Consider the following 27,502-nt stretch of genomic DNA (forward strand, 5'->3'; position numbering starts at 1 on the left):
TGATCAATATCACTACAGCAGAGCCAGAGGTAACACTTCTTCTTTTCTTTTTAAATCCTGCCACCTACATTACCCACAATGCAACTTAGCCACTGACTGACATCACAGGAGGCAATTTATCAGATTTATCAGCTCCTCTGGAGCCACAAAAGGCTTTTTAAGATATTACTTTGGTAAAAGTGAAAGTCACCCATACAAATAGTACTTATAGTGTGTGATATTAAACGTGCTCGAGTATCAAAAGTAATTTTCGGGCAATACATGTACTTAAGTATCAAAAGTGCAAGTAAAAGTAAATTATGAACATATTTATGTGTATGTTAATATTGTATAATTATCAGATCAGATATTCAGGGTTTTTTTTTTTTTTACCTCCAAAGTGTAGTGGAGTGGGACTGTAAAGTAATAGAAAATGGAAATATTCAAAATTGCACTTACGTACAGTAATGTACTGTACAGTACTTGAGGAAATGTACTTAGTTACATTCCATCACTGCATACACAGTATTACTTGTTGTGACCCTCTAAGAACATGACGCCATGTTGTTCAGGCATCTGAACAAAAATGTTCCAGTACGAGCATTTACGTGCTTTTGAGGAGATTTAAAGCATTTTTGATATATCGTGTATCACAATGTAGCCTAAAAATATTGCAATGTTATTTTAAGCCCAGATTTAGAAGTTGTCTTAAGTCCACCCTTTGATCTTTTATGGATTCCTATTAAAAACATTTCCTACAACACATGAAGGGTGCATCAGCTTCCTCCTGCACAAGCAGAGAGGTCACACCGTCCTGTTTGCTGATTAAGTATTTAAAAAGAGGCCTGTTGACTTTCAGACACTGCACAGGAGAAGTTTATGTTTGCATTGTTTTACAGGATTTCCTGCACACCTGACTGCCACCTTGGAAAAAATAGTTTCCACTTGGTTATCTGAAAATATCACCAGCACACCAGACGCCATTGTTCGTGTTTATCTGAGCAAGATTACACGTTCTGTACACAATCAGTGTTTGAACAAATCAAAAACAAAATGTTAATACAGACAGAACAGAACAGTTTATTATCTGAAGTTTTAAATGTGCAAACCACATTTGAATCAAAACGTTTAATGCAGACTGATTAACACACTGGTCGGTAAGACATGACCTGCAAAAAGCTACAGCAAAGTTTTCAAATTTAGCACATTAATTTGAAATTTTGAAAAGAAGAATTGAAACAAGTCAGAACAATATGTCAGAAACAACCCTGGGCACGCTTCACATGTAAATCAGTTGTAAGAATAGCATATATAAAGGTCAATTTACTGTCCTTAAAGAGAAATAGTTCCATTTGTTCTCTCCTCTTTAGAGAAAGACAAACACCAACAGTCTGCAGAGATATTGCACAAAAGTTTACACTGTAAAAGCAGAAAGAGCAATTCAGATCACACACACACATACACACACAACAGTCCTCACACACAGGCACTCAACATCAATGCAGCCTGCAGATGTTGTATATCAGCAAATCATACGCACATACAGCTGAAAGCGAGCAGAGAAACATCTAAAATACACAACCCAAGGCATTTCTTTATCTTAAACTGATCAGAAGCTCCTGAAGAAAGAAATCTCTACCAGTCAGAACTAAATACAAACAGTGCTGACAGTCCAAAAAAAAAAAAGTCAGCTGTGGAGTGTCTTAAAATAAGACTGGGATTTGAAATCACTCAATTTATAAATATCACCCACGTCTGGTCTCTTTTCAAACATCACACCCATTTCAGGAGAAACTCGAGGCCAGAGAGTGCAACAGCACAAGAGGATTCCCAGAATCACCTCAGTCATAACAGATGATATCAGCGATCCCAGGTTTGAGAGGTACAGATGAGCCCTGGACTGCAGAGGTCCAAGTGGGCTTTGTTAACTGTAAAAACCTGTTTAAGTGTCCTGTGTGTTGGCTATCAGAGTGAAAAGTGTGTCTACAGTACACTAAGTAAACAGAGAATCCTTCTCATGAGACAACACAATGTTTAAACAGGACAGGGAGGGGTTACATGTTAGCCACGCTGCAATAAGGCTGCGTCTATGAAGAAGACCTATTCTCTCATTTTCTCATTTTTATTTTCTCATCAGGTTTTAAGATGCATCGTCACTCAATAACACACTCACTCAAAGCGGGAATGTTTAAGATTTCATTTAACACTATGAGACAGAAAAAAAAGCAAAGAAGTCTGTTAATTTAATCCAGTCGAGCAAACATGTTTCAAAATAAAATTCAGTGAGACTTTGATCAGCCACTTGCTGTCTTGGCTCACATTAGTTTTTAGATTGACCTCAATGTTGAGGCTCATTGGAACATTTAAGTAAATAAGCACGCCACCTTGTGGACAGCAATGAGAACAGTTGAACCATTACGGTGACGTATTTTATGAATTCACAAGATAAGCCTTCGAGATTGTCAGAGTTGCCTTAAAGCAGAAGCACAACTGTGGTTAATACTCTTTGAAATCAAACTGTTAAGATCGGATTGAATCTGAATAACATTAAATGGTTTGAAGACTTTTCAACAATACATCACCACTACACGTCACGCTATTATGTCCTCGGCTGGTATTGAAACACCACACAGATGTTTACCGTTTGAAAGGTTAAAAATAATTTGAGTGTTACTTCTTCCCCTGACCAAACCCCATCACTCCTTCAGCCCCCATCAGCCACAATCCAGACAGATCACGCTCCGACGGGCCACCACCTTCCACCCTTTCTTGCCCTCATCCTGGCACCCCATCCCGGATTAGACAGCGTCCGCCCTGTCCTTTGTGTCGAGAGCTGGTGGCAGGTGCATGATGGGAGTTGTAGGAAAAGCAGAAAGGCAGAGAGAGGCGTGTCCACGAGGACGAGGCAGCGGCATCACATGATTTCACAGCATGAGTTCTGTTTCCGTGCCTGCGGGTTTAACGTGCACAAAGTCAGGCATCTGAAACAGTGAGTGGCAGTTTGACTTTCAGTCATGTGTTCAGAAGGAGAGTCTTAAGTACTTACAGTCTTGTAGAAGGTTTTCGACTGGTTTCCAAGGTGCTCTGACTTTGCCACAAGATCATCCAGTTTTTCTCCTCTCTCCAGCAGACTTTCCATGGTGTTGTGCTACAGAAACATAACATTTCTCTATGAAATAGTGACATGTAAAGATTTTGACCTGACAAGGACTGTAAATATTACATACTATTTCAGGCATGTAAAAGCACAATTTAGTCAGTTAACTGTCAAGAGCTGGGTATCGCCTTTGACTTCCCTAATCAATTTCAAGCAACCCTTCAACCTGTTGCATTACAACAGCAACAGTTTCAGAGATTTGTGGTTAAAATCTGCCTATAGAGACATTAATGAAAGATTGTTATGATTTCATCTAGCATCTAATTATCAAAAATGCTCTAGTGAAAGAACAAGGAAAATAATTGCCAATGTATGCATTTGTATTTCAACAAATAAGACAAAAACTTTTCCTTTTTGACCAACATCTGTGGCTGTTCAAATATAGATTGATTATTTTCCTGAATGTGCATTTATTTCATCCGCGATTAAAATACTGGGTCTCAGTTTATGGAGGTAATTTACCAAAATGATCTTCGTCTCATCCAGCTCTGCCTGCACTTTGGTCATTGCATCTGCTTCCCTGGGGTTCTGGGAAAAACAAAACAAAAACAACACGTCAGATTCAACACTACTGCATACTGATTTGGCAGTTCCTTGATTGACCACAAAGTCTTTGCTGAGTAAACATTCAGAGATTCCTTTGACATAATTCCTGATGAACAAATTAAAAACTGACCTGGTATTTAGCAAGGTGAATATCTAGAGCTTTGTAGTTTACGGTTTCAGGGTTACCAGAGGGCCAGTCTATACTGTCGACTTGCCTGGAGAACTCCTCTAATACCTAAAAAAAAAAAAAAAATAGACAGCAATGTCGTTATCGAAGATGACAGTGAAGTGTAATAATTATGTGTCTTCATTTACATGTTTTTATACCCACCTTGTCTAGCAATGTGAAACAGACTCTCTGTGGGTATTCAGTATCTGCGATCACCACAGCGCTCAGATTATCGTTTCTTACATACACATGGCACAGGTACTCTGAAAAAATGGTTAAAAAATTCACAGTATTATCAAAACAGAAGGGTATAACAAATTCCTGGTGTTATGGTAAAGGTGAACCCAGCACCAGTTGGTGCACTTTCCTACAAAAAACAGAACAAAATGTTTAGCACAATGTTCTCCATATCATGACAATGATATGCAATCATTGTTGTAGTGGGAAAATACTTCACAAGAAATTACCACGACAATCGTGCATTTTTGGCATTTTTTAACATTAGCCTCACGACACATGTTGTACCACATGATCGTCAACTTGTATAATCCTGAGAGAGTAAAAAGTAGTGTAAATGAGGCAAAAAGCAAGGGACCAGGGGTGTAAAGGTAAGAGCAGCTGGCATAGAGGGAGAAAGAGCCTAAGCATAAAAAAATTGGTCACCGGGACACCACAGGTACTGTAAATATCAGTAACTAAATGCTTGTTTCACACATACAAAATCAAGTTGATAATGTATTGTAAACTGAGTGGCACCAAATCTTGTGAGAACTAGATCAGTGTAAAGCGCACCAAAAAAGTTACAGTAAGTAAAACCAAATACCAAAAAAGACATAGACAAGTGAAATGTTTCCAGGCAGAATGAAACAAATGAGGTAAAAAAAATATGTTGAAATGAAATTAAGTTAACAAAAGATAAACTGCTGACATGACCTTCAGACTGGGCTGATCGTGAACATTTTTACCTTGTTCTTTGACAGAGGCACGACTTCCTTGTGTTGTCCGTTCAACAATCAAGGCACTGGTGAAGGTCATGAACTCTTGAACACTGAATAAATCAAAACAAGGATGTCACTCGCAGGAAAGTAGCCCAGCATGTTCTGAGAGCAGTATTCATATTAAACAATGTACTGATCCAATTTGCTCCTACTAATTGATATAAGACAAATCACTGATATTATCCTAATACTCTCTGCTATTTACACAGAAAATTAGTGTTTAATCTGTCAGATCTGGCAACATTCAGTGAGACCCACCTGGAGCGCTGAAAGAAGCTGAAGGAGGAGAGGTCATAGGCCGCTTTGAGGAGGTTGGCTTTGGTCGCTCCTTTGTGGAGGATGCTGAGGCTGTAGAGCTTCATGCTGCCGCCGGATCAGTTCTGCTCAGCCAGTCACAGCAAATACAATCACACACCCCTGATGATCTAATTTGAAAGATGACATAAGCACAATCACATGAGGGCATTATCCCTTACACGGCTCAGCCAGCTAGCTTCACTGCTAACAGTAACGCAGCTAAAGAAACTTGGGCGAAGTTCAGCTGACAAGTGTTAGCTTATAAGTGAAAGTAGCCGCCTTGTTATTAGCTACCAAGCTAGCCGAGTATTGTAAGCTACTCTCGGCTTAAATAGCGTTAAATCTTATTCTCCAGGCAAAGACAAATTGACTAACTGTTAGTGAGTAGTGCAAAGTCACCTCAAGGTGACGAACATAAATCTAAAACCGGTTTATAACTTGTAGACATTTCTGAAATCCAGGCATGCATACTGCTAGCTACAGATGCTATCAGGTCTTCGTGAGGCCTCAGCTAACTTACCAGACAAATCAGCAGCAAACTGTTCGGTTCCCTTCAAAAACAACACAATAAACTTTTTATTCCACATAAACTAAAACTCTTTAAAATGTTTAGCAGACGTCCGGCGACCTAATCACAACGTACTTATCGCTGACTATAGTTTTCACTATGCAGTTTTGCGACCAATCACCACGTCACGATCCACAAACGGTCCGATGAGATAACGGCTCCGGTGGAAACAATCACCGAGTCATTGTCTTAGTTCCGACTGAAGATGGACGTTTGGTGTAGCACAAATATACTTCTGAATAATATTTAAGTCGTGACGTATAATATCAACTTTTCCTTGTGCAATAAAATAAAAATGTTTCAACTGCTGGCTACTCATCACGTGTCTCTGGAAAGCAGACTTTGTTCTGAATTTGTCTTGTTTTTCATAGGCTGTTAATACATACGGTATAAACTATACAGTGTATAATGACAAGAAAATACCTCATTTATTGACTTAATTCACTTTTCGGGCTTATTAATCCATTGCGTGGGACTCTTTTGAATTACGATTATTTTTTGAAAATCATGACTAGTCATTTTTTTTTTTTTTTTTTTTTTTTTTTTTTTTTTACTGTTTTCTATTTCAGCCTTACTTGATAGCCTTGGTCTAAAACAAACATAAATAACTCTCATCCTCAAGGATTACATTTTTTTTTTCTACTCAGCTTCTCTCGATGTAAAGGCAGACAACAAAAGCATTTCAATTAAATCTTGGAAATAAATAATAGTATTAATAAATAATACAAGTCAATAAGAAAATCAATAATAATAAAAGCGTGGTGCCTTTTTGAGTCTACCAAATTTCTGCCCACCAAAAACATGGCACCCTCATTTGATGTTTTCCTGGTAATTTTGCTCCATTTAACAATTTCGTCCTGGCCACTTAACTCAGTGGTAAGTGTTTTCCATGGCAGAAGTGTGCCCGTAATTCATTTCCAAGGCAACACACTGAAATCGTTTTGGCATGGAAACCGCTGAGCCTTTAGGTGCACCTGTTGACAGCTCAGCCGCACCAGGAGCAGGAATGAATCGTCTTTCCTGGAACTAGTTCTTGGTTGCGTTAAGATATCGAAGTAACGCGGTCGGTAAGAAGGCCAACTGGATGTTTGCCTGTTGATATTTTTAATGTAAAGTCTATTTTGCCATTAACCGACTGTTGGAGCTACCAGTGCGCCGACGCGGAGGATGGCCGGACTTGTCGCCTGGGAGAATGAAGACTAATCCACAGTTTATTACATAATATATCTGCAAGAATGAAGATGGAGCCTTAGTTTTTATCCTCTTTCAGTATCTGCAGGAATGAAGAAAAATCCCTAGGCTGTCAATGACACTTCTGCTTTCTTAAAGGTTTGATTTCACTGTTTAGCTGTTAGGCCTTGAAAACACTGCGGACATGTAAGAGACATGATGTAGATCGCATTAACGGCTGGGCAGCTTCCCATAAAAAGGATGACATTTTCTTTCCACCTGGTGCACGGAGTTATTAAAACACATTAACAGCTGAAACTTGGGAATCTCAAGAGCTCCTGGGAAAAACGAGTGAACTTCCACTGCAGAGCACTGATGGTCGGCAGGACACTTAGGATTTAATCCTCGTCGTGATACGATGGATAAGGTAAAGAACAAAAAGACTGAGATTTAGTTTATGAAAGTCAAGGTTGTATTTCACTGATGGCATATGGATCTATCTATCTATCTATCTATCTATCTATCTATCTATCTATCTAAGAATTTAAGTTAATTGTATAAGTACAAAATAAGTTAATATGGAGGAAATAAGTGCACTTCTTAAATCAGGAGTTTCCAAAGTCTGACCCTGTGGGCCTCCCCTCAGACGAAGCTTGGAAAGAGGCACCCTCTTACCCCTCTTAGTTTATTTGCATAAGCTCATTTCATGAATATGTTATTTGACCTCACAGACCCAAAAAGTTCTGTCCTAAGGCATTTATTAGCTTCTGACTTGGGACAGAAGGGGAAAAAGTCACATTTCCTAGAACCCCTGTACGTCTTTAACCAAATCAAACACGTTTAGGCTTTTCTATTATGCTGTGGTATGGATCTCAGTTCACAGTATACAGTGATGGACAAAACATCTGGAACATTTGCTGTAATGTTGCATCAGAACAAAACATGGTGTCTTCTGTATAAATATTCAACTCAGTATAAAAGTGTCACATAGTGAAATAACTAGAAGAGAGTTGATGTAAAAAAAAAAACATGGAAGAATTGAATGTTTACCAAACTTAAAGCTACTTAAGGGGACATTTAAAGGTGCATGACAAAGTTTTGTCGTGAATTTCAAACTTTATAAGGTAATAACAGCCTTGGAAATATTTTTCTTAATAAACAAGCTGTCCTCAGAGGGAAGTAAGGTCCCCAAAACCCTGTTTGAAGCTTGAGAGGTGGTGACTTAGAAGGATCCTGCAAGTAAAGCGGTCTGGAGGACAATTTGTTTATTCAGTTTATTCAATCATGAAAATCAATCAAAGATTTTTACATTCTCATAAAAACTCCTCCCCAAAACTACATACTTCAACATTTAAGAGGTATATTTCATGCTGCTTAACCCATAAATGTTTCTTTAGGTCAGTGCACTTCTCTGGGTTGACAGAGGGCCACAGTTACCTCACAGCCAGAGGTCAGAGCTAAGAAAAGCTCTGACCTCTGGTCAGTTAAACTACTGGGGCTGATAAGCACAGGAGGCCTTCACCTGTACCACACTATTATTAGTTTTAGAGGTCATTCATCCATCTCTGGGGCTAATTTTAGAGACATGGTTCTAATTTTAGCAAGTTAGTAAAAAAACAAATATATGCGTAAATCTCCCAGTCCTCATTGAGCAACCCTGTGGCCTTGCATGTTGCTCCCCTGCAACAAAAAAAAGTTCAGATCACGTGGTTCATGTTCACATTTATCTGATTTGTGATGTTGGAGGTTGTAAACTCTCAGGGTGGGTGAGCTTTAGGTCACAGGTCAAACCTTGCCACATGAGAGCAAAAAATAATTTACCAAACGTATCTGAACTCTTTTTTTGCTGGGTTAACAGGCCATCTGAAAAAGCACGGTGATTATTGTGAGATGTGATTTTTAATTTTTTGTTCTTCACTCACTGGGCTGAAAAGTCTCTTTTTCAAGTGTTAGAGAGCAATTAAACTGAATTGCAGACAGAAAGGCCCAACAGAGTACTCAAAACATATCAAAAATAATCACAAAATCATAAATGAGATTTGAAAATTTACAGTAGACTTAATTATCAACATTTGCAAAACCATTTAAAATCTCACCATGATAACAGAGTATCCATAAAACCTATAGTTCAAACTGATTTATTATGAATAAGTAAGACATGCCTGGGACTAATCAGCATCTCTTAGTTAATAATCTTTGTATTGTTCTTTTGAAAATGTTCAACTAAAGAATACAAAAACTGTGTATTCAATCATGACAGAGCCTTATAAACAAATAAATTAAACATATGAATATGTATATATTCAGATTATATAAGTCCATCCAAATGCTCAATGATATCTGTACATTTTGCTGCCCTACTTTGCAGAAAATAGGTCAGGTAGATTTTGGGCTCTGGGTGTCCTTTGTGTGTGTATGTGTGTGTGTGTGTGTGTGTGTGTGTGTGTGTGTGTGCGTGTGTGTGTGTGTGCGTGTGCGTGTGCGTGGGTGTCGAACCCCCGATCACCAGATGGGGTGAGATCGGGGAAGGGGAGTGGGCATTTGCGTGCGGCATGGCCAGCCCACTTCACCTGAGCATAAAAACAGCTGAGGTTCTCATTCAGGGCTATTCACACTTGACTGACTCTGCACACACACAGTCTGGACACACACTCACCACACACCTAGAAACACACACTGAGCCTCATTTAGTTAAACCTGCGAAGATGCCGTGTGTCAGCTCTCAACTTGACCAGATGGTGAAAATGCCTTGCAGCTACAGCTCTGTGCTTGATGAGATCCACATGGTAAGATGTGGATTTTCTGTCTGAGGTTGAGGAATTTGTACCTTTAGTTTTGCTTTAGATTTATGTTTTTATCTCATGTTGCTGTCGTGTGCATTAACCGTAGTCCTTACACACATGCTGCTCCATGTTGTTTCAGAGGAAACTCTGGGTGAGGAGCTTGTTCGAGATGTTCAGACGCTACTTTGTCCTGTATCTTAGTTGAATTTTTATTTTGTTTTGTGTGATAAAGTTGTGATTCTCTTTTGTTTACTCTTATTCTTTCTATAGCATCTTATTTGTCCGTGCTCTGATCCCCTTTTTTGCTGCTACTGCCTCTGATTTCCCTCCTTGTTCTCAAATGTTTTAACCTCACTTCTCTTTTCAAAATAAGTAAATACTCACTTCACCGTATGGTTTACAAGCATAGCCCGAGTGCACAAGGTTTACACTAGTTAATTAGTCTGTTTGCAGCAGCAGCTCCTGACCAGCTCGTCTCTCCTCTTGTCGCAGGTAGAGCAGATCCTGTCAGAGTTCAGGCTGAATAAGGAAGAGCTAAAAGAAGTCATGGAGAGGATGCAGCGTGAGATGGATCGAGGACTGCGTATAGAGACGCACGAAGAGGCCAGCGTCAAAATGCTTCCGACTTATGTCTGCTCCACCCCTGAGGGATCAGGTGCATACTCCATCAGTCATAACACTTTTATTTTGGTAAAAAAAACAAAAACATCCAGATGTAAAAGAGAATGAAAAGCCAGCGTTAAGATGTTGTGTTTGTTTTGACAGAGGTGGGCGACTTCCTGGCTCTGGATCTGGGGGGGACAAACTTCCGTGTGATGCTCGTGAAAGTGGGTGAAGATGAGGAGAGGAGCTGGAAGGTGGAGACCACGAACCAGATGTACTCTATTCCTGAAGATGCCATGACGGGCACTGCAGAAATGGTATTTACAGTAGTATCAACAAGTGATATAGAGACTGTAAAATCTCTGTGGTGACTGTTCAAAACTATCTCAGAGTGCCAAAATATTTTCTGGTGTAGCGTAGAAATACTGGTGTAGCATTGAATGTAAACCTCTCAGAATGAAATTAGCACTAATGATTGTGCAGTTTTTCCACATCTCATGTCCTCTCTTCCTCTCCCTCGGCAGCTGTTTGACTACATAGCAGAGTGCATGTCCGACTTTTTGGACAAACATCATATCAAGCACAAGAAGCTTCCTCTTGGTTTCACCTTCTCCTTTCCGGTACGACATGAGGACATTGACAAGGTAGATTGTTACACCTGTACATGTTTTCATACAAAGATCCTTGACAGCAGCCATCACTGTTTTATGTATGAAGGTTATACATTTAAGGTTTGTGTTTGTCTGTCCACAGGGTATCCTGCTTAACTGGACCAAAGGCTTCAAGGCGTCGGGGGCAGAAGGGAACAATGTCGTGGGATTACTCAGAGATGCTATCAAGAGACGAGGGGTGAGTTTCTTTCTCAGTAAACAACACAAGACTGATGTTTAACAGCTGGATTTACTCTCAACCTAATTTGGCGTTGTCACTTAGGACTTTGAGATGGATGTGGTTGCCATGGTGAACGACACAGTAGCCACCATGATTTCCTGCTATTATGAAGATCGCAGCTGTGAAGTCGGGATGATTGTTGGTAAGTGAACACACACAAGCAATAATGCCCGACTGAGATGCACTCGTGCAGACACTCAAGCGAGTCTAAAGTTTTGTGTTGCTTTTCTTTTTTCGACCAGGTACTGGCTGCAATGCGTGTTACATGGAGGAGATGAGGACTGTGGAGCTGGTAGAAGGCGAGGAGGGCCGGATGTGTGTGAACACAGAGTGGGGGGCGTTCGGAGACAACGGGGAGCTGGAGGAGTTCAGACTGGAGTACGACAGAGTGGTGGACGAGACCTCGATTAACCCCGGACATCAGCTGTGAGTGTATACACCTCAAACATGCAGTCAAATGCACACACAAGAGAGCTGTTTGATCACTCTGTAAGTCTTCTACTGTATGCCCACACACTCAAGTGTACGTTCAAGCTCAGCAATATGTCATTAAAGGGCTGAGAGGTTCATGTATACTTTAAAACGTGCCCCACACTCCTTCTCCCCCTCGTTCTCTTAGTTTTTCTGAATTAATGATCCCTCTGTGGCAATACTCACCTGACTCTCACCTGAGCTGTCTGTGTAGTTGCTAAGCTATCCACTGTTCTTCCTGAGGATGTTTGTAAATGGCAAGAGGCCTCATACGTCAGTGGTCAGTCAGCGGATGGGGCTGTCAGATTAATGGCTCCTCTTGCCCTAATGGCTGTTTACCTTTGGCACTGGCTGCCCCTTTGCACAGACAACTGCTGAGTCCAGCCTCATTCAGCCTCTTTAACAATGACGTTGGCATCCTCATCCGCTCCCCTCTCCTTTTCCAGTCCATGCAGAAAAATACAGTTGTTTGCTCATGTCTTTTGTGACACGCATTATCTTCCTGTTTCTTCCACTATTTTCACATCATATCTTTAGTTAATCATTTTCCATCCTTCTTTTCAATAGTTTTAACGTTAGCTATGTCTTCTCTTGTTGCCCCCTGCAGCTATGAGAAGCTGATCAGTGGGAAGTATATGGGTGAGCTGGTCAGGCTTGTCCTGGTGAAGCTGGTGAATGAAGACCTGCTGTTTAATGGGGAAGCCTCTGAGCAGCTGAAGACTCGTGGCAGCTTTGAGACGCGCTGTGTGTCACAGGTGGAGAGGTGAGCGTCAACAGATCCTAACCTGGTCGCAGTTATCCACGAGCCAAAGACAGCTGCGCTTTAAAAAAAAAAAAATATTATCCCATAAAATAAGATAAAAAATGTGATAAGATTATCAGTACAAATAGACAATCATTGCATTTGCATCAACACGGGGAAAAATTACTTAAATATAGCAAAAAATCAAATAAAATGTAACGCCTGTTGTGCTATATAACCGTATGCTGATGACATAAGCTTATATAACAGTGTTGGCGGTGAACGTGGGAAAGAGATTTGATCAATTTTGTCATTTTCCTACAGTGACACCGGGGACAGAAAACAAATCTACAACATCCTGTCCTCACTGGGTGTTCTGCCATCAGAGCTGGACTGCGACATTGTACGTCTGGTCTGTGAGAGTGTTTCCACTCGCTCTGCTCACATGTGCGGCGCAGGGCTCGCTAGTGTGATCAACCTGATGCGGGAGCGACGCAGCCAGGAGGTCCTGGCAATCACGGTTGGGGTCGATGGATCTGTCTACAAGCTGCACCCATGGTGAGGAATGTTTTAGACTTTTCAATGTTAGTTTTCTGACTATATTTAAGTAATAAGTTGAAGAAAGGCCATTATGTCATTAGATCGACCCTTTTTAAAGGAAAACCCACCGTAAAACACAATGTTTTTATTTATCCGACGGTCAGATATCTTCTGTACATTCTGTACACTCAACGTATTGTTTCTCTATCTCAGTTTCCGTGACAGGTTCCACAAAATCGTCAGAGACCTCACGCCTCACTGTGAGATCACCTTCATCCAGTCGGAGGAGGGGAGCGGCCGCGGAGCTGCTCTGATCTCAGCAGTGGCCTGTAAGATGGCTGCTTGCATGCTGACACAGTAAAAGGGAGCTGTGCAATGAGCAAGCCTGAACACTAAGTTTGAGAACACTGGTGACGTGTCATCGGCAGTCGGCAGCTCTGGCCTTTTCAGGCTCTGTGGGATGAGTGTCAGCTAAGTGGATACTTGTCACTGGAAGATGTACAGAAAAGAAAGCAGCAAACAACTTGTATTATTATTATTCTACTGTATTTGGTAGAATTAGACCAACTTGTAGCAATGGCAGTGTGTCTGAACTGGTTTGAATTGGTTTACTGTGACGGACTGGGCCATTTGAAGAATGGCTGATGTATTATTGATGACAGTGCGTTATAATGCCAGTGCAAACAGGTTGATGTACATCACATTGGATTGTTTTTGTAAATGCTGTTGTAAACTACATCATTCTCACTGCTTTTGTTGTGTTGTAATTTCTGTTTGTGAGCGATGAAATATTTCTCTGGTATTGTATATTTAAATTTTACATTTACAACCAAATGTGTGTTAGCCAGTAGGTTATAGTTTTGCATAAGTGTGTGATGAAATGTGATGGAGGTAAATAAGCTTAACTGTAAATAAAACTGCTTAATTAAAGGTCCTATATTGTAAAAAATGAGATTCTCCAGTCTATTTGCTAAATAAATACTGTGCAAGTAACCAAACGCTCAAATGCACGCAGCCCTGTGAAACAGTGCCTTCAAACGAGCTGTCAGGACTTGTGTAAGGTTGTGATGTCACAACTGTGCAGTCACTGCCCTCAGCCACGCCCCCAGCAAGGGCCGGGCTGTCTTAAGCTGTCCAAAATAGTATAAATTAAGTCTGAAGAGTGATCTCTACTTAATTCAGTTGGTCCTAGATAATATATCAGCTGCTCTATTTGTCTACAGTCATAGCATCAAAAATGAGAAAGGTATGATATGGAAATAGAAACCATCAGAAAACTAGTGAACTACATAAAGTATTTAGTCCCTATATCATCTCATATGCAACAGGTAGTTGTTATATTAACACGAAATCAGGCTTAAGGTCTGCTGTGTAGCATCACACAATGCTGTTACTGAAATCATTATAATAGTGCACATGACACGTTCATTTTGAGCTAAATCTGACCTCTGAGGAGAAACTTTATTTGGTCGAGTGACTGTCAAATGTCAGAGGTCACTTTGCCCTGTCTCCTCTCTCCCTCTCTGCTCCTCATATCTCTATTTTCCAGCCCAGAGGAATCCTGGCTGCTTCACCTCTTATCAGGTCCCTTCGGTGACACACAGAGAACAGCCGTGGCCATGTAAGGGACTGCGCTGCCCACCGCAGGCTATTATAGGAGGGCAAGAGATAAGATTGGCCGTACATAAAACCCACCCCGGCATCACACCTCGGCTGGGATTCCACGTACAATCACTCAGACATGGTAAGTCAGTCAGCGTTTTCAGGTTTTTAATACTTTAAGTCAGCAATGACATAAAAAGAAAAAACAGACAATGTTGGAATCTATTAATGTGTTGTAATTAGGTTATTGTGTGTTTTGTGTGATTTGTACACTTCTGATTGACAGTCTGCAGTAAAGAAAATGTAAGTGTGTAAACTGAGTGTATTTGCGTACATCTTCTCAGGCAAGTAAGAAGGCCTCGAATAAAAGACAGAGGGGAGGACAGAAGGCTTGCTCCAATGTCTTCTCCATGTTCGAGCAGTCCCAGATACAGGAGTTCAAAGAGGTACAGCAGTAGTGTGTCTTCTCCGGCCTGGACACGACTCTTTTTCTTTCTCTTTTTTCTTGGAGGAAATTTCCATAGGAATCTGTCAGTTTTGATTGTAAAATGAAAAGGAAGAGAAATATTCAATTTACCTTCACTCGTTAACTGAACCAGTATAGGAATGGTTGCAACAATACTCTCTTTAATTTACAACAACAGTGAATAATGGAGAATTCTCCTTTTCGATGTAATAAATACAATTTTGATGTACAGATTGTACAGTGCAAATATTACACTTCTTATTCACTAGCAATGCTTAAACTAAAATTAATTAACATATCTTTTAACCCTTGCTAATCTTGTTAGTCATTGGGAAAAAAGAAAAGGCTTAAATGCAATTCAACGTGTTCTTACATTTGGTCAAGGGAAACATTAATATTGTGAGCTGTGCAGAGTAAAATACCTAATTTTCAGCATTTCTATCAAAGTGAATAATAATCAGTCAGCCTGCATTTGTAAAAACATGTAATGCAAAAGAAAGAAGTTTCAAACGATTGAAAAAGGCGTCTATTTTCTATTGTCTTACTCTGTCTATTTCTATTTGATTTAGTTGTTTGTCATCATTATTGCTTGTGCTTTATCCTACAGGCTTTTGGCTGCATTGACCAAGACAGAGATGGTGTTATCAAAAAACAGGACCTGAAGGAGACCTATGGACAGCTGGGTATTTTCTTTACTTTTACATTTTAATCTGTTTAATATATAAACTTGTAAATAAATAGGTGTACGCTCTATTGATGATGACCATGATGTTGGTGTGTGTGTGTGTGTGTGTACCAGGGAAGCTTAACGTCAAAGATGAGGAGCTGGACGAGATGTTGAATGAGGGGAAGGGTCCCATCAACTTCACCGTGTTCCTGAGTCTATTTGGGGAGAAACTGAATGGTGAGAGCCTTTCAGATCAAATCATGAGCTAATGAATCTTTAACTTTTCTTTGATGAACTTTCAGAAGATGCTCTATGATGCTTTGTTTCCCTCCAGGTACTGACCCTGAAGAAACCATACTTGCTGCTTTCAAGCTTTTTGACCCCAATGCGACTGGCTTTGTGAACAAGGATGAGTAAGATCAGTTTTATTACTTAGCATTCATGTTAGCTCTATTCACTGAAATTACAGTATTCAATTTTTTCTCTCCTCTTACACTTCTTCTTGTCATGTTTATCCAGGTTTAGACGACTACTGATGAACCAGGCTGATAAATTCACAGCAGAAGAGGTTTGTCTTTTCTATTTTTATAGTTACAGACTCTCGAGCTATTCTTTAAAATGATTATATTCACTAGTCATTTTATAAACCTCCAGGTGGATCAGGCCTTCGCTGTCGCTCCCATTGACCCGACTGGCAACATCGACTACAAGTCGCTTTGCTACATCATCACACACGGAGATGAGAAGGAGGAATCCTAACAAGGACTGTAATCCTACAGTGTCGTCAGGTCATCTGAACATTATGATAGCGGTATTTAAACAGGCTGGTTTTCATCCAACAACATGAATGACTATCTGCTGCAATTCTAATGGTATGAAAAATCTGCTCATTTGTTTGTATGCTGTTAGGAATAAAGTATTGGGCTCTTCGAAAGTTTCTTCGTTGATTTCAAATGCTCATTTTGTTCAGCAATGCTGCATATAGAATAAGACTAAAAACTCCTACTCCTACTATTGCTGCGTTGCCAAAATAAAAAAATATGAACATCACACACAGGAAAATGACTTATCCTTGATTGTTAAATTAAGTTTAACGTAACTCACCAAGAAATGTGTAACTTTAGTTGGAGTCGCATTCAGACACACATTACAAAATTACATTTAATGTAAAGGAAAGGAGAGAATAGCAGAGTTTGATAAACTGACTAGACATTTTAAGCTTACAAATAATTGTTATAGTACTAATCTTTTTCTACTGTAATTTTAATCTTTCTGCATATTTAGCTTACTTTTATTCTGGTGATTTTAACTATACAACAATGATGGCATCAGTCCATCTGCCATACGCCTTCGTTTTGTGCTGATGGCACAAGCACAATGAACAAAAAAATAACTGGTTTGCAGCAGCAGATTTGAAAAAGAAATGGTGGCTGAAATAAAAATGCTGTGAGTACTTTACCAATCAACAATGTTGCTTTCTGCAAACCCCACCTGAGCAGGGACTTTTTGAGGGCACAATTAATGTTCCCAGAACTTAATTAAGACCCTGGTCCCTGTGGTGGAAACGCGCTGTGCTAAGGTTCGTAGTCTCTGAGTGAAGTTCCTGCAAACGTGGCTTAAGATAACTAAGACAAAGTAGTTTCTTCTTGGTTGGTAAAAGATTTTGTGATCCGAGACTTTCCCTGGACTACATGTGAAGGCACATGTGACTATTTCTACACATTTTACAGATAAATAAAGAGGGCGTCAGTGGTTCCCGTTCACAGAGGCCTCAGTGCTGTTCAATTCTTTTGAGAGACTGTTGCCATGGATACAACAACAAACACCTCCATAAACTCCACGGCCACATTTTCCTGCTCGCACAGCAAACAGCCAGTCAACAACAGGAGTTCGAGGAGGAGTTTGTGCTACTCTGCAAGGCATGCTCCACTCACAGCACATTCTTGCAGAGTTGCATCCAAATGATGAGTGAGTTTATGTTTGATTTCTGAAATCTGCAGTCCTCCTGGCAGAAATGCCTATTGCATCTGGAGCTGCAGGCAGGGTGGATGTAGGAGTAGATACAAGCACAACGTGGACACCAGATGGACTGAAGAAGAAGACCAAACCTGCCAACAGGAGCCATGACTCTTATCTGCAACGGTGGGTTAGATTACTGCACACGTGTACTCAAATGTAACAGATATTTTAAATGTAATAGATTCATTTTGCATCAATAGTGCTGTGAATTTTCAGTACACAGAGAATTTACTGTGTACTTTACATTCAAAGCACATTACAGGATGGCAGTGTAGGAAATTCCACATCCTAAGAAAGTTCATAGTGGTTTGGTTTTATCATGTTGATTTTGATGATTAAATAAAAGCTGTTGTTAAAGGCCCAATCTATAACTGTGTTTGTTTATCCCTGTTATCGAGAAGACCAGTCATTCACCAGTTTTCCAGCATGATCAAATTAAATTAAATAATGGCTACGCATAAGTAAAGGAAACTAACACAACTAATTAGCTAGCTAATTTTAAAATCATAGCCTTGAAGAAACACAAGACATTGTGTGATGACAGATTTTTCCAGCCATGGCTGTTTTGAATGTAGAAACCAACACAATACAAACAGAGGATTAAGCTTTATTGGCATTTATTGCTGAGAGATAAAAGCAGCTCAGCGTCTGAATCAGCTGCAACCTGTTTGTCATTTGAACTGTGCAGAAGGAGACACAGATGTGAGGCACTAATCAGGCTCATAAATATTTGACTGGACCATTAGTCTCTCCTGGCCAGTTCACTAAAAGAGACAGGAAGTCACATTTCAAGGAAAGCTGCTGCACACACAAACACTGGCTGTCATCGTTGTAGATAAACCAGACTCAGCTGAATTTCTTGGCAATTGAATGTAAACTTCTTTGCATTGATGATTATTTTTGCAGATATCTGGAACAGAGAAAGAAAAACAAAACTAACTTGTTGCAGGTAAGTGCTGCCATCATAACTGATTGGTTTCGAGGCTGTCAGACACGATGTGCTGATGTGACAGCTGTGTTCATGTAATTAAGTGATGTTTGTTTTTACACAGGGTACGCAGGACAATACAGATCTGACTGATCAGGAGAATGATGGTGAGGACGATGACAATTTGAAACAAAAGCAACAGCATTAACATTTACACAGTCGCGGTGAGTGACGTCTGTCTTTAATTTGCTTTTAAGGGACCAAAGAGGGGAACCCAGAGGAAAATGGCGGCAGTGAGGATCCGACTGCAGGAAAACCATCCGGTGGAGAGAGATCTAAAAAGTCTCCGCTGTGTGTCATCCTTTAAGGCCGTCACATCTCGTGCGGGCATTTAATGAACTGGGCTTTCACACTCAACCTACTCATGCATTATTTAAGTGCCAAACCTTTGGGTCTCTTGTGTTCATGCTTTACCTTTGTGTGAAAAAACCGCGAGGGGTCAAGGGTTACTAAGACAGTTTGCAAAAAGTTTCCTTTCTTGAAAACAAAGCTAAATGTCTATCAGTGTTAAATTCAATAATCTAAATTCTAATCTATTGTTCAAACTGGTTGTCTTCGGACTGGAAACTGTGTTTCATAGGTGCTTATCAGTGTTAATTATGTTGCAGTGTAACACTGCAAAATCTAAATATATAAAACAAATATTTAAATACTTAAATCATGAATATCTCAGTATTTCTCTCTTTGAATCCGTCAAACATATTAAATAATAGGGGAGGGATGAAATGGTGATACCACAATATATCATATCCCTTCCTCTTACAATACATTATTGATACACTGGTGCCAAGTATCGATATTTTTAACAAAGCGTGCAGGAACTCCTAACAGATTCACCTGTCAGTTTGCTATTGAATACTTAATGAGCCATGGTAGTAGAGTTACGTCGAAGCCATTTTGAACCCAAGAAGGGATTTTCTTCATGGAAAAATCTTCCAAATATGTCATTTTGAGGAACAGAGATGAGTTTTCAGGGGTTTCATTAAAGCCTGGGGGGATTTTTAATCTACACAGATTGAAACAATTGTAGTGAGTCATAGTTGTGTCCTTCCTTTAAACATTTGAACTCCAAAGCTGCTGTTATTTCTAGCAGTTTGGGCTTGTGCCTGTTTATGGCTTTTTTAAATGGACAAGTTGCACTAAGCTAAGACTCTTTTTTGTCCACTTCAAATTCTGTGAAAAAGACACCACAATGCAGTAAATTAACACATAATTGCTGATTTTGCCTTTTGGGCGGTATATTTCTTCTTCAGTTTCACACAAACAACGTGACGCATTGTTAGATGATCTTCTTGTAACTAGTTTCACAGAATCGCCATGTCGTGATGCCATCTCATGAGCAACATATCGTACTAGTAATGTATCGTGAGTTAACCTCTGATTCCCATCCCTATTAAAATTTATGCCGTGTCATGTTATAAAACAGTACATCTACCTCCAGGTTCTTTTTGGCATTGAATAACAACACTGTTGGCGTTAAAATTGTAAACAACATTTTATTTAAAAAAACAATGAACAGCACATGAATGACTCAACTGACTGTGAGAGTAGGGGCTCTGTCTGATATCGCCGTGTTGGTGTTTTTCCTGGACTATCATTACTAATGTTGCTCCTGGACCATCATTGCAACGGACCAGTCATGCTTTGTAATCCGGGAAAAAGAAATGAAGTGAAGTTATCCTTTCTAACATTTGTTCAACTTTGTGAAAGTGTCTATTTGAACCCAAACCATGTTTTCCTAAACCTAACCAACCAGTGACAGAAAACTGAAAAGGAGTGGAAAATAATAAATGAACTTAGTGTAAAATTATAAGTGAACAGTATAAAGATATGTTTCAAATGTGATGCAAACCCGTCTCCTAAGTGAGAGTCCTACACCTAACACATTCAGCCATGACGGCTTGCTCCAGACATGGATTTTCATAATTTGAGAGGATGGTCCTGGAGCAACATGAAGTGTGATGTTCTAGGAACAACACCAACACGGCGATGTCAGATACCCCTGGAGTAGAGACATTCATGGATCCAGTGGTTTGTCTGCGATCACACATTTCATTCAGAGCATTATCTCAGCATTATCATTCAATCAAAACAGTAGCTACGGTATCTTCAGCAGCGGTTAAAACCGAGAGCTCAGCTCAGCTTCTCATAAAGTTCATATTGCACTTGTGTTTGCTGTGAATCACTGAGAATCTCCTCCTCTTAGCTGTACCTAAGGTTTCACATTGTGTTTAAGTCCACTTGGCAGTACTCCCTGAAAGTATCCAGCTAATGGGAACGTACTAGAGGAGAGTGGCCTGTTTCCGGTGTACATTCTCCAAAAACAGGGATCTGTACAGCATGCTGGGCGGGGATCTCAGTCACTGTTGCTGCTGCTGTCGTCTCCCACCACCATGCTGCTGTACTGCTTCTGCTGCTGCTCTTTAAACGACTCCTTCACCTTGGCTCTCTTCAGGCCTCCATCCCTGCAGAGACGGACAGGTGGAGACGGGACAAACTGAGAGTGGTTCTAATCATTTCACTCTTCAATGTCAATACATATCACGGTCAAGCTGAAAGGTTGTCTTGGTGTTTTTCATGTCTGACGTTTAGTTAAGGGACTGCATGTGCCTCTGTGGAGAATCATTTTTTGGAAACCATGGAAAGATTCTCACTCACCAGCTGTGACATTATGATACAATTACTGTATATGAATGTGAATTATGGGTTGGTTTCTGAATCACAGATTAAAGGAACAGTTCAACCCAAAATCTTGAGTCTCATTTCAACAGCAGTGTTTCTTTCCAGAAGAGGCTCGTGACAGCGCAGGATGTTAACATCATTGGCATCCTCCCTGGCTGAGTTTAAACATTAGCTAGCTCAGTTAGCTAGTCTTCTATTCATGAATAGATGCACACTGTACTTCTTTCTGCTCAGTGATACGATGTAGTTTGGTAGAGTGAAAATAGTTCCTATACAAAAGTGTTCACAGCAAGGTCTGTGGACGATCTTGAGCAACCGGGTCATGATTTCTAGAAAGACAAATTTTTGGCACTTTGAGCACCCCATCTAGTGCCATCTAGCTCCATTATAATCCAGAGAAGGCAGAAATCTCTAAAACTCTCTAATCTCACTCACATCAACAATCAAGATGGATAAATAGCACTACAGGGAGAGGGAAAATGTGTATTTTGCTGAACTGTCCCTTTAAGCCTGGATCATGTCAGTTCCTACCAGAACAAGTAAAGTAAAATACTCCAGAACAATTAAAAAAACAATCAATTGAAGAAAATAAAGATCTTACCACTGGAGATCTAGCAGGCCTCCCTGGTGAGCGATGGCCGACTTCACTCTGTTGGCAAACTGGACAGCATCTTCTCCGTCCTGCCATTTTTGAACAGAAAGCAAACTCAGCCCACCGTGATGTGTGTCTGTGTGTGTACTATACATAAACTGGAGGAAGGGAGGGGGCTGGACCTGATGCACACGGTTCAGCTCATGTCTTACTCACCTGTTGGTGCATGGCTGGCAGGTACCAGACATTGCAGACGAGGGCCCAGCTCGTCATCATCCTCAGCAGGTAACTGACCATGCTGTACTTGGAGCTGTTCCAGAAAGCATCTCCAAACTTTGGGTCATACTAAGAAACGTAAACCAAAAAAAAACAACCCACAGACATTCAGTGTAAGTGAGGAACTGTTCCTTGAAATATGTAAGCCAGGGCTGGAGCTCGATTGACTGAAAGGACTGATGTACCTTAATGGCTACTGGGTATATCGTTGCTCCGATTTCAAAACTTCCCTTTTTAAACATCATGACAGATGTGTTGTTGACACAGGTTCCTGTGAAAACCAGACATCAGGAGATTAAAGAGGACAGAGTTGTGTGAGCTCTGTCCAAACCCACATAAAGTAGCTGCTCATTTGTCACAGCTCAGGGGTCAGACTGCCGCCAGGCACTGAGCTAAAACAACAACACTCACTGCGTCTTATCTTTGATCATACAAAGACAAACATAAAGTAACTCTATCTCTCGACATGCTCACACTCACCCTCTGGAAATATCAGTATGGGAAGCTTTGTCTTGTCATTCACATGATCCTTCAACCTGGAAGCGGCACAAAGAGGTAATGAAAACCATTTCCTGGCTGCATAAATATCTACATATTAAACCTTTGAAGAGTTTTTTTCCACATTTGGACATTACATCAAACATCTGGGAACGAGCGTCTGGGGTGAAGATGTGATATTATTATATGAGGTACTGGAATCCAAACTGTGTGAGTCACTGCTCAGTAGCGACTCTCCAAAACATATCTGTTCTTGTTTGGATGAGAGCAGATGCAGAAACTCTAGAAGACTTCACTGCCAGGAAAATGCCAACCTCTCTTAATGCCAGAGCAGCCACAGAGAGGATATACAGGCGAGAAAGACGTGCAAAGACAAGCCTGACAAGATGTGCTGGAGCGGAGGAGCGGAAAACGCACCTTTTGGTCACCAGGTGGCGATCTTTCATCTCTGCTCTCTCGAACCAGACGTGAGGACAGGACCTCACCATGGCTCTCTGGATGACTCCCATCAGACCTCCATGAACCTGACCCACCTGACAAACACATTTAGGCAATTATGGTGATTATGATTCGGAATGAAAGGGATAAAAATGTGTGGAAATGTCAAATAAAAGAAGTTGTACCATAGCAAAACACCCATCGTTGCAGAGAATCACAATGTCGATAGGAGAGGTGTGATTGGCGACACAGATTCCTCCTTTTTTGGGTTTATTCTCCCTGTTGTTGCGAGGTGAGGACATGAAGTCAGTATCAGAAGGTGTTATTGTTAGAAGGTTTAAACGCTGAGGAGGCTCACTCACCTGTTGTGATAGCGGATGGTGGCAGAGAGTCCTCGAGCACAGATCCTGTAGCACATCACATGGACCCACTCACTGAGCCAGAACTTCACCCTAAAAACAAAAACACAAGCACAGATGAGGAGGGAAACGTTTCAGAGGGAACAAAAGTTAAAAACCGAATACGACTATTATTCATTAGAATGGTTATAGTTTGTAGGTACCGCCAGTTTGGAAGTAATCCGACCGCGGATGTTCCTATGACCAACCAGGTGAGACCGATGCAGGCCAGTGTTATCCTGGAGAGAGAGGAACACGTTTAGTCTTTCATTTTCAAACAGAAGGAATAAAATGTCATACACATATTGAATTACTGAATCAGTCTCTATTCAGTATTCATGTACCTGAGCGGGGCGAGGATGCAGTATCTCACAAAGATGCCGAGGCCGTAGACCAGCGTCAGTCTCAGACTGATGTACTGGAAATCATTGTTGGTGCGAGTCAATAAGTTCCAGGACACCAGCTCCTCTGACGTGAACCGCTGCGTCACCTAAATTCACAAATCAATGACATTAAAAATCTGAAATGCAAAACCAGGGATAACAAATCACTTATCACCATTGACATAACTCATCGTGTTCATGCTAATTAAGTTGAAATGTACCTCATCCTCTATGATGCTCTCAATTCCTCTCCGGCTGAAATAGAAACAGTCACTGAGGGCAAAATCACCACCTACAGGTGGTTTGGGGCGACTGCGTCTAAGTTCCTCAAACTCTTTCTCCATAGAGCCATCTTCCCTCTGGATGAGACCTAACACACACACACACACACACACACACACACACACACACACACACACACACATAGTCAAAGTCAATCATCTGATAGGAATCATTATCTGCACAGTAATCTGGAAGATAAATCAGCCTCTCTGTATCTTCTAAGATTGTGTTGATAGTGGCAGAGGACGAAATGGTTTGAGTCAACAGAAGGAAAAAAAAAATCAAAGTTCATTCAGGATCAGGAATGTGTTTCTTGGAGGGACGTTACATTCTGTACTTAGCAAGAATTACGTAAAAATAACATAAATGATTAAGATAAATTAAAGCATAATATCCTCCACAGCAAATCTGCGTCATCTAGGAATGTACAACATGTGTCATTTGGCAGAACAAGATCATTTGGACACAAAATACTGGCTCTGTTACACTAAGAGTTCACAGGAGAGATGAGATAGTTAGAAGTTTCTCATCACCACACATGACCTTTCACCTTTTGACCTGAAATACATAATAATAAGTGAAGTGAGCTGACAGGTCTCAGAACAATTAAGAGTTGACCTCAGCTCACACTCCACATTATCTGATAACCCAGTGAACAAAGTCCAAAATCTGGATTTAATATCGAGTCAAAACTTTTACAGCAATGTCTGCTTTATCTCTCTTCATGAAGCACTTTCACTTCTTCTATTCATCATCCAGATTTAAAAATGTAACAGTGACACACTTTGGACCTTGCAGAGGCCACATCTTGCTGACATAGCTAATGTCTTCATGCGTTACAGCAGGGGGAACCACCCTGTGCAGCTCTGTGACTGATAAAGAGCAATTGCGTGAGATGTGAGATAGACGGTGTTCACAAAGCAACTTCACCTCGTTGTGAAAGTTCTCAAGTTAACAGAGTCACGGTGCCAGACAGAGACAGTCCTGCGGTCCCAAAATAAAACAATTTAACCTGCCGTTCAGGGTCACGGGGTTATCATTTAATAATAAATGCAGAAACAAAAAGGCATTCTGATCTGCACTGGTAAATAAATGACTCTCAGATCTGGGCGATATCATTGCAACATGCTTGTCGAGACTTGTCGTAAACTGTCTTATGAAATCCAGTATTGCAGCACAACATATATCTGTCGGCAAAGCCCCATCTTTCACAACAGAGGATATGACAACCGTTTTTCTCAAGAAGAGTGCCCTCATCAAATGCAGATCTATCTATCTATCTATCTATCTATCTATCCTGAACATCCTTCCAAATGCGTATTTTTCCACTCACCATTAGATGGCGAGGCTTTGAGTGTTCGCTCATCAGCATGTGCCTTCTGGATCTTCAGAGTGGCCCACTGCCGGAGGACAGACAGGACACATTAATGGCCACCTCTTATGCGGGCCAGTGGATGACACTGGGTTGGGCTATATTGCCTTAAAGGAGACATATTATGCTCTTTTTCATGTTGATAATCGTATCTTCTTCTTACATGCCATACTAGCTGCTCGGCATAAGTTTTGCAAATATGTGACATGGTGATGTAGTGTGATGTCACAAAGTCACAGAATTAAAGGCGGGACTACTGACGAGGCGTTTCAGGAGCAGTGTTTTCTGTGGGAGAGAGGAGCTTCTGTTGGTGCATACTTTTTTTTTAACTTTCAAGATCTTCTATGCACAATAACCATTCTAACACACTGACGGAAAGGGGAAAAAATAAAAGCATAATAGGTCTCCTTTAAATTAATAATGCAATATTCTTTGGCTGTATCACGATACACAATATGTATCTATATATTTTGAAATCTCCTGAAAAGCACTTTATAAATATTAGGACCGGGCAACAACATCAATATCACAATATTTTTGACCAAATACCTTAATATTGATATTGTGGCAATATTGTAAGGATGACTATTGGTACTTTTATTATTATTATCACCATTAGATCTTTGATAAATAATCAGTAATGTGGATTTGATGACTAAGTGGGTAACAGCAACTAAAAGGAAGTGCAACACCAGAGGTGTGGTCAGTTTAGAAAATTACACTTTAATGTAATTCAGTAATTCAGCCTTTAAAAACCAGGAAAAGACTTATGACATCACTAAAATCTAATATATTGTCTGATATCAAGATAACGATATATTGATATATTGCCCAGCCTTGATCTGCCAGGAACATAACTATAAAACAACAGTACCTCTAAGGTTTTGACCAGGATGGTCATGTAGGTCTCAGAGATGCCCAGTGAGAAGCCAAACATGGCTGGGATCATGATGAGGCTGATGATCATGTACAGCCAGATCTTCATCGTCCAGAGGGCTCCTTCCCAGAAGTCCTCCATCTTCTCCACTGTATGCCCTAATGTGTGCCAGAACAGCCCTGTGGCTCAGATGTAGTGCAGTCCTGTAGTGTGGGGGCAAGGTGTCTAACTTGTCAGGTATCACTGCTCTCACCAAAGTAGATCCATCCTGTGTGAGACACAATCAGCTGTCAGCACATGAAGGTCATCAACAAGCACAATGACAATGTGAGCAAAATAAACACTGCGGTTAATTTAATCAGGAGTGAAGCTTCAGCAGGTCACAGCACGCTTCAGAGAAACACACGCACATTAACACCGACGATCACTACCACCTGTAATCCTGCCAATATAAACAAATCCTTAAATGACCTAACTGTGTCAGAGCTCTTCTATACTTAGACAAGAAGACTGCGTACAGCACTGCATTGTTTCTGCTTTCTACAACTACCAGCGGCTTTGTTTTCGAGTTACACGGGCTCATCTTACCTGTCAAACTTAAGTCCATGTCCTTCCTTCCTGAGGAGTAACTCGACTCAAAGGACGGAGCTCAGAGAGCAAACACGCCCATTCACCACTGGAACAAAGTTCACGGAGCGCAACAGCGCCTCCTGCGGACAGAGGGGGAAGTGCGGGCTGAACACTCACCTGCTCCTTCATCAGTTACACACCTGTGCTATCTAATATGATGTCATTAAACTGCTCATGCCATAAAATATATTATATACCATAAAATAACTAGAGGTTGTTAAATTTCCTTGAATCAATTGTCAGGAAACAGAAATCCTTGTTATTCGACGCCAGCAGATCACAAAACAAACACATCTTCTGTCACAACATATCAAAATCTGTAGCATCTATTTAATGAGCACCTTCTGTTTTGAGCAAGACATCACAAAGATTGAATTTGAATTGAATTTGAATTTCAGAGACGAAGAAGCTGTGGTTC

At 40.5% G+C, this 27,502-nt stretch overlaps 5 protein-coding genes across 8 annotated transcripts; 3 read left to right on the forward strand and 2 right to left on the reverse strand.

Annotated features, from left to right (window-relative positions):
* Positions 1 to 957: 957 nt before the first annotated feature.
* ykt6 (YKT6 v-SNARE homolog) lies at positions 958 to 5,863 on the reverse strand. Its single transcript, XM_084358862.1, has 9 exons — positions 5,790 to 5,863; positions 5,667 to 5,697; positions 5,108 to 5,274; positions 4,817 to 4,899; positions 4,014 to 4,114; positions 3,813 to 3,917; positions 3,599 to 3,664; positions 3,026 to 3,127; positions 958 to 2,929 (listed from the first exon to the last, which is right to left on the reverse strand). Exons 3-9 carry the CDS (start codon positions 5,209 to 5,211, stop codon positions 2,894 to 2,896), a joined length of 597 nt encoding a protein of 198 aa, XP_084214988.1. The 5' UTR covers positions 5,212 to 5,274; positions 5,667 to 5,697; positions 5,790 to 5,863; the 3' UTR covers positions 958 to 2,893.
* Positions 5,864 to 6,648: 785 nt separating this feature from the next.
* Positions 6,649 to 13,661, forward strand: gck (glucokinase (hexokinase 4)). 2 transcript variants are annotated; one of them, XM_084359464.1, is made up of 10 exons: positions 6,649 to 7,311; positions 10,160 to 10,322; positions 10,433 to 10,587; positions 10,795 to 10,914; positions 11,024 to 11,119; positions 11,204 to 11,303; positions 11,404 to 11,587; positions 12,240 to 12,395; positions 12,699 to 12,932; positions 13,128 to 13,661. In XM_084359464.1, exons 1-10 carry the CDS (start codon positions 7,303 to 7,305, stop codon positions 13,273 to 13,275), a joined length of 1,365 nt encoding a protein of 454 aa, XP_084215590.1. In that variant the 5' UTR covers positions 6,649 to 7,302; the 3' UTR covers positions 13,276 to 13,661. The 2 variants fall into 2 exon arrangements, with proteins under 2 accessions (XP_084215590.1, XP_084215591.1); XM_084359465.1 differs by having other exon boundaries at positions 6,649 to 7,043.
* Positions 13,662 to 14,798: 1,137 nt separating this feature from the next.
* Positions 14,799 to 16,577, forward strand: myl7 (myosin, light chain 7, regulatory). The gene is made up of 6 exons (XM_084358901.1): positions 14,799 to 14,962; positions 15,590 to 15,665; positions 15,782 to 15,886; positions 15,984 to 16,062; positions 16,169 to 16,217; positions 16,304 to 16,577. The coding sequence occupies exons 1-6, from the start codon at positions 14,927 to 14,929 to the stop codon at positions 16,406 to 16,408; spliced, it is 450 nt and encodes a 149-aa protein (XP_084215027.1). The 5' UTR covers positions 14,799 to 14,926; the 3' UTR covers positions 16,409 to 16,577.
* Positions 16,578 to 17,474: 897 nt separating this feature from the next.
* LOC311261323 (uncharacterized protein) lies at positions 17,475 to 19,013 on the forward strand. Of its 2 annotated transcripts, none has more exons than XM_084359849.1 (5): positions 17,475 to 17,568; positions 17,650 to 17,791; positions 18,575 to 18,617; positions 18,721 to 18,763; positions 18,854 to 19,013. In XM_084359849.1, the coding sequence occupies exons 2-5, from the start codon at positions 17,664 to 17,666 to the stop codon at positions 18,961 to 18,963; spliced, it is 324 nt and encodes a 107-aa protein (XP_084215975.1). In that variant the 5' UTR covers positions 17,475 to 17,568; positions 17,650 to 17,663; the 3' UTR covers positions 18,964 to 19,013. The 2 variants fall into 2 exon arrangements, with proteins under 2 accessions (XP_084215975.1, XP_084215976.1); XM_084359850.1 differs by having other exon boundaries at positions 17,662 to 17,791.
* Positions 19,014 to 20,132: 1,119 nt separating this feature from the next.
* Positions 20,133 to 27,135, reverse strand: agpat9l (1-acylglycerol-3-phosphate O-acyltransferase 9, like). Of its 2 annotated transcripts, none has more exons than XM_084359847.1 (14): positions 27,043 to 27,135; positions 26,452 to 26,722; positions 25,539 to 25,605; positions 24,145 to 24,293; positions 23,885 to 24,030; positions 23,705 to 23,779; positions 23,505 to 23,594; positions 23,328 to 23,421; positions 23,122 to 23,237; positions 22,687 to 22,742; positions 22,392 to 22,477; positions 22,147 to 22,275; positions 21,940 to 22,019; positions 20,133 to 21,121 (listed from the first exon to the last, which is right to left on the reverse strand). In XM_084359847.1, exons 2-14 carry the CDS (start codon positions 26,593 to 26,595, stop codon positions 21,013 to 21,015), a joined length of 1,341 nt encoding a protein of 446 aa, XP_084215973.1. In that variant the 5' UTR covers positions 26,596 to 26,722; positions 27,043 to 27,135; the 3' UTR covers positions 20,133 to 21,012. The 2 variants fall into 2 exon arrangements, with proteins under 2 accessions (XP_084215973.1, XP_084215974.1); XM_084359848.1 differs by lacking the exon at positions 27,043 to 27,135 and adding an exon at positions 26,865 to 26,945.
* Positions 27,136 to 27,502: the final 367 nt, after the last annotated feature.

The sequence above is a fragment of the Pagrus pagrus genome, assembly GCF_965226575.1.
Source record: "Pagrus pagrus genome assembly, chromosome: 8".
Lineage (NCBI taxonomy): Eukaryota > Metazoa > Chordata > Actinopteri > Spariformes > Sparidae > Pagrus > Pagrus pagrus.

Excerpts from the sequence above, each read along its gene's own strand:
- agpat9l (XM_084359847.1), bottom strand. The coding sequence starts at position 26,595 with ATGGAGGACTTCTGGGAAGGAGCCCTCTGGACGATGAAGATCTGGCTG. Across the intron at positions 23,238-23,327 it reads ACGATGGGTGTTTTGCTATG|GTGGGTCAGGTTCATGGAGG; the intron begins GTACAACTTCTT and ends TGTGTTTGTCAG. Across the intron at positions 22,478-22,686 it reads CATACTGATATTTCCAGAGG|GAACCTGTGTCAACAACACA; the intron begins GTGAGTGTGAGC and ends TGGTTTTCACAG.
- ykt6 (XM_084358862.1), bottom strand. The coding sequence starts at position 5,211 with ATGAAGCTCTACAGCCTCAGCATCCTCCACAAAGGAGCGACCAAAGCC. Across the intron at positions 4,115-4,816 it reads TGCCTCTGTCAAAGAACAAG|AGTACCTGTGCCATGTGTAT; the intron begins GTAAAAATGTTC and ends CCATTTTTTCAG. Across the intron at positions 3,665-3,812 it reads TTCACCTTGCTAAATACCAG|AACCCCAGGGAAGCAGATGC; the intron begins GTCAGTTTTTAA and ends TGTTTTTCCCAG.
- gck (XM_084359464.1), top strand. Across the intron at positions 10,323-10,432 it reads CTCCACCCCTGAGGGATCAG|AGGTGGGCGACTTCCTGGCT; the intron begins GTGCATACTCCA and ends TTGTTTTGACAG. Across the intron at positions 12,396-12,698 it reads TGTGTGTCACAGGTGGAGAG|TGACACCGGGGACAGAAAAC; the intron begins GTGAGCGTCAAC and ends ATTTTCCTACAG.
- LOC311261323 (XM_084359849.1), top strand. The coding sequence starts at position 17,664 with ATGCCTATTGCATCTGGAGCTGCAGGCAGGGTGGATGTAGGAGTAGAT. Across the intron at positions 17,792-18,574 it reads CATGACTCTTATCTGCAACG|ATATCTGGAACAGAGAAAGA; the intron begins GTGGGTTAGATT and ends TTATTTTTGCAG. Across the intron at positions 18,764-18,853 it reads GACTGATCAGGAGAATGATG|GGACCAAAGAGGGGAACCCA; the intron begins GTGAGGACGATG and ends TTTGCTTTTAAG.
- myl7 (XM_084358901.1), top strand. The coding sequence starts at position 14,927 with ATGTTCGAGCAGTCCCAGATACAGGAGTTCAAAGAG. Across the intron at positions 15,666-15,781 it reads GGAGACCTATGGACAGCTGG|GGAAGCTTAACGTCAAAGAT; the intron begins GTATTTTCTTTA and ends TGTGTGTACCAG. Across the intron at positions 16,218-16,303 it reads ATAAATTCACAGCAGAAGAG|GTGGATCAGGCCTTCGCTGT; the intron begins GTTTGTCTTTTC and ends ATAAACCTCCAG.